This window comes from Sorex araneus, chromosome 6, assembly GCF_027595985.1.
Source record: "Sorex araneus isolate mSorAra2 chromosome 6, mSorAra2.pri, whole genome shotgun sequence".
NCBI lineage: Eukaryota > Metazoa > Chordata > Mammalia > Eulipotyphla > Soricidae > Sorex > Sorex araneus.
Window position 1 is genome coordinate 103,383,948 of NC_073307.1, and position 4,588 is coordinate 103,388,535.

Below are 4,588 nucleotides of genomic sequence, written 5' to 3' on the forward strand. Positions count from 1 at the left end.
GGCAGGCCCCAGACTTGTCCCTGGCACTGAATACCCCTAACCCTGAGCACTAATCAGGAGTAGGCCCTGAGCACTGCTGGGTGTGCCTCGTCGTCCCCCCCCCCCACCAAAACAAAACAAAACAAAACAAAAACCAAACAATCTCAAAAACGCGAATGTATTTATGGCTTGCTAGATTGGGAATTCATTCAAGGGAGAGACCATTGTAGGAGGAGTGACCAGGATAGGAATGATGCATGTTTGAGGAATGAATGAGCGAGTGCACGGATTAATGAGGATCAAATGCAGAAAGAAGGGAGAGACTGTGAAGACAGAGACAGAAGCTCGCTTTGCTGTCGGTACCTGTGGAACTCTGGAGCTATTTTTCCAGAGAGGAAAGCAGCCAGCCATGCTCAAAACACAGCAGGGATGCCTCACTCGCCCATTTACCCGCTGCATAAGGAGAAGGACTGTAGGTGGGGAGGGGGGGCGCCCAGGGAAGCCGGCAGGAAGTCCCTGAGGGGGGCGCGGGGACTAGGGCTTCCCAGTGGGGTCCTGGGGCTTTCCCCATCGGAACATAGTGGCCAGGTGCTGCCGGATTTCCTTGGTCCTGGCCCCGTAGATGATGGGGTTGACCAGGCACGGGAGCAGCAGGTAGAAGGCGCTGAGCAGGTTGTGGACGTCCTGGGAGGCGGAGCGGGCCAGCCGGTAGACGATGGACGAGGACATGGTGGACGAGTAGACAGTGAAGATGACCAGCAGGTGGGAGCCGCAGGTGTTGAGCGCCTTGGAGCGGGCCCCGCCGGCCGAGATGCGGAAGGCGGCGTGGATGATGCGCGAGTAGGAGGCGCCGAGCAGCAGCAGGTCCAGGACGCGGTTGAAGAGGCGGATGACCAGCCCCACCGTCTTGTTGAGGGAGATGTCCCCGCAGGAGAGCTTCATCAGCGCCATGTGCTCGCACGCGAAGTGGTGGATCACGTCCGAGCGGCAGAAGCGGACCCGGGCGGCCAGCCCCACCACGGGGGCCACGATGCCCGTGCTCCGGGCGGCCGCCAGCGCCAGCAGCCCCGCCAGCGCCCGGCTGGTCACTAGCTCCGGGTAGCGGAGCGGGTGGCAGATGGCCACAAAGCGGTCCAGGGCCATGACCAGGAGGATGTTGCAGTCGAAGACGATGAGGAAGTAGATGCAGAACATCTGCCCCAGGCAGCGAGCCAGAGAGATGCGGTTGAAGCGGCTGGAGAAGCTGAAGAGCATGGCGGGAATCACGGTGGTGGCGGCGCAGATGTTGACGGCCAGGAGCAGGGCGATGAGCAGGTACATGGGCTGATGCAGGCTCCTCTGGACCAGCACTGTGTGGATGACCAGGGCGTTGGCAGAAACGATCACCACGTAGAGGCTGAGGAAGGGCAGCACCAGCAGGCCGCGGGATTCCCGGAGCCCCGGGAAGCCCACCAGGATGAAGCTGGTGTAGGACACGTTGGTGCTGCTGTTGCTCCACCCGGCCATGCCCGCTGGCCAGAGGGCTCTGCAGGAAGGTGCAGGAAGTCGGGTGGGGACCCCAGCCCTCCTGCCCGGCCTCACCAGGCTGCCCCCGATGTGTTGGCCTCCATGAACCTCAATAAGCTATAAAGAAATCACAGACATGTCTATAGTCAGGGGCATGTTTGAAATAACAACTGCCTTCACTAGCCCCACTTTTTCTAAAAATATCCTTTCTTTTAAAAAATGTACAGGTTCAACTATGGCACCAAACAGCTCGATAAATCCTCAGTGACTTTAATAGCACTATTGTAAGATGTGGACTGGAGCCATAGCACAGCAGGTAGGGCCTTTGCCTTGCAAGCAGCTGAACTGGCTTGATTCCTCTTGGTGAGCCTGGCAAGCTACCAAGAGTATCCCGCCTGCACGGCAGAGCCTGGCAAGCTCCCCGTGGTGTATTCAGTATGCCAAAAATAGTAACAAGTCTCACAATGGAGACATTACTGGTGCTCGCTCGAGCAATCCAGGAACAATGGGACGACAGTGCTACAGTGCTACTGTAAGATGTAACGGTTTTCACAAATTTTCTTTTACTCATCATTTATAACTTCTTTTACTGATAATAGGGATTTTTTTTGATAGTTTCATTTGCCATTTTGTCGTAACAAGTGCCTGCTAAGGGGGCAGGCTTGGGAGGTGGGTGGGAAACTGAGGTCAGGGTGGAGGGAGGGTCACACCGGTGGTGGGACTGGTGTTGGAACATCGAATGCTTGAAAGAACAATATTAAGGACAACTTTGTTAACCGTGGTGTTTAAATAAAAACCGTGGTGTTTAAATAGAAACTATTTTTAAAAATAAAATTTACAAGCAAGCCATTATGAAGCAGTTCTTTATGCCAGGCTCTGGGTGTGGGGCACACAATCATGAATGTGCCCACATTATACCAAGCTAGATTGAAGGCATGGATGGGAAAGAAAGTGCCTTAAGGTCTCAGTTGACACGCCCACCTTCTTTTTACCTTGTTTCAGATGACCTGCCCAGAGCCCAAGAATAAAGCCCAAGGCTTGTGCTCCTTCACCTGAATTTGAGGTACAGGAGGCCCTCCCTGCCCTGGGTTCCCAGAGAAGCCTTCACCTAGCACCCACCTGGAGAGTGTGAAAGGCTTGAGGTTGGAGATGCGGAGAGGCCACTCTTGGAGAGTAACCAGCATTTTTCTTCCCCACAACCCAGGGTGGCAGAGAAGGTTGCCATCTCCTCATCTTGAGCTGGTGAGAGGAATTTTTCAAAGATAAGGTAGGGACCCGAGCCACAGTACAGTGGGTTGGGCATTTGATATGTGACTGATGTGGGTTTTATCCCAGCATCCCTATGTGGTCCTCCAAGTACCACTGATCCCTGAGTGCAAGAGTGATCCCTGAGTGCAGAGCCAGGAGAAACCCCTGAGCATTGTCGGGTGTGACCCCCTCCCCAAAGGTAAGGTAGTGGGGCTGGGAGATGGCTCAAAGGGCCGGGGCTCCTGTTTTCTGCGTAAGAACCTTGGGTTCAAGCCCACACAATCTCCTATACACCTGCCACCCTGCCCCAATGAAACATTATGAGAAGCAGGAGAGAGTACAGGTGGTTCCTCTGCATTGCAAGTTGTATCTCTGGAAGCCCCAAGCGTTGCCTGGGTGGTCCTGGTGGTCCCCATCACTGCAGGCCCCGAGCATCTATCACTATGTCCCTGGGAACTTGCTTGAAGTCTGGCTTGAGGATTACTGGGAGGGGCTCCCGGCACCTCTGAGCACTGCTTGGGAGTCCTACACCCCCCCTCCAAAAAAAAAAGATAGAGAAGTGACCCTTGTTGTATTCTCATCATGTATCAGGCCCTATGACTTTTAGAGACTCTGACAGAAGAGCTGAGTAGAGGCATTTGTTTGTGGAGAATCTGGTGCCTTCTGGAGAGGCTTGTTCCTGTTCGTGCACTGCTCACTAACTAGTGCATTCTGCCTCCTGGGTTTCATTTTGAACTTCTGTTAGTCACTTTCCTCTTATTTAGGCGAGTTGGCTTTCTCACCAATTGCTGCTTTTTCTCTATGAGTTATCACTGGATGTTGGGAAGAAACTATGAAAAGATTTGCCATGGAAATTTTTTATGATCTGCAACTTAACATTTATTGGCAAATCTTATCTATTTCCTTGTCAACCAGGTTTATGGCACCTTTCAATATTTCAGAGCATTTCGTAGGATAGGAAACAGTTAAAGTATGTGTGATGAGCGGTATTTCTGTTATTTTTTTTTGTCTATATTATTAGTCTCATCTCGCCAAAAAGGAACCTTGCTTCTTCTACCCTTGCTTTCTCCCTCTCTGCCTGCCCCTCCCTTTCTGGAAATTCTGAAAGTTTCATTCTCTCCAACTTGGGAGGTGCACTTGCTGGCTTGTGAGGAATATGGATTTCTAATCCTCAGGATGACCCGGGAATTTCAGAGGAAAGGAGGTGGTGGAGCCTGGGACCAGGCTTGGGGGGAGATAGTTCTAGCCCACGGCTGAGGCCCTGATGCGGGGGGACAAGGAGGAGGAGGGGGCTGCTCGAGGCTCAGGGCCAGGCTGCTTCGTAGGGGAGGCCAGGCAGGCAGCAGGGGCAGGCTGTCCCGGTCCTCCTTAGCCTCCGGCTGGCATCACAGGGCTAGAGACCCACAAACCCGAAAGCCAGAGGAAACTCAAACTCAGAACATGGGATTCAGGTCACATAGAGTCCAGCTCCCTAGAAGATTCCCTCTCAGGCTGCCTGTATCTGCTTCTCCCCTCTGTGTCAGGAAGGGCCTAGGTTTTGTTTGCTGCAGTTCATTTCATTTTGGGCACGAGCCTTCTGTGAGACAGCCGCAGAAATTCTCTCTCCTTTTTGAAGTGGGGGATTTGACACATTGGACTGGGCTCAGGGATCACTCCTGGAGGGCTTGGGGGACCATATGTAGTGTGCAGTATGGAACCAGGATGGGTTTCTTGCAAGGCAAGAACCTTAACCCCCATACTATCTCTCTGGCTCCCAAATTTCTCTCTCTTTGTTTTTGGGCCACATCCAGTGGTGCTCAGGGCTGTCTCTGGCACACTCCTGGAGGGGTTCAGGGAACTATGTAGGTGCCAGGGA

At 53.2% G+C, this 4,588-nt stretch overlaps 1 protein-coding gene across 1 annotated transcript; it reads right to left on the reverse strand.

Annotated features, from left to right (window-relative positions):
* Window positions 1-513: 513 nt before the first annotated feature.
* Window positions 514-1,485, reverse strand: LOC101545352 (olfactory receptor 52K1-like). Its single transcript, XM_004618281.2, has one exon. It carries the CDS (start codon window positions 1,483-1,485, stop codon window positions 514-516), a length of 972 nt encoding a protein of 323 aa, XP_004618338.2.
* Window positions 1,486-4,588: the final 3,103 nt, after the last annotated feature.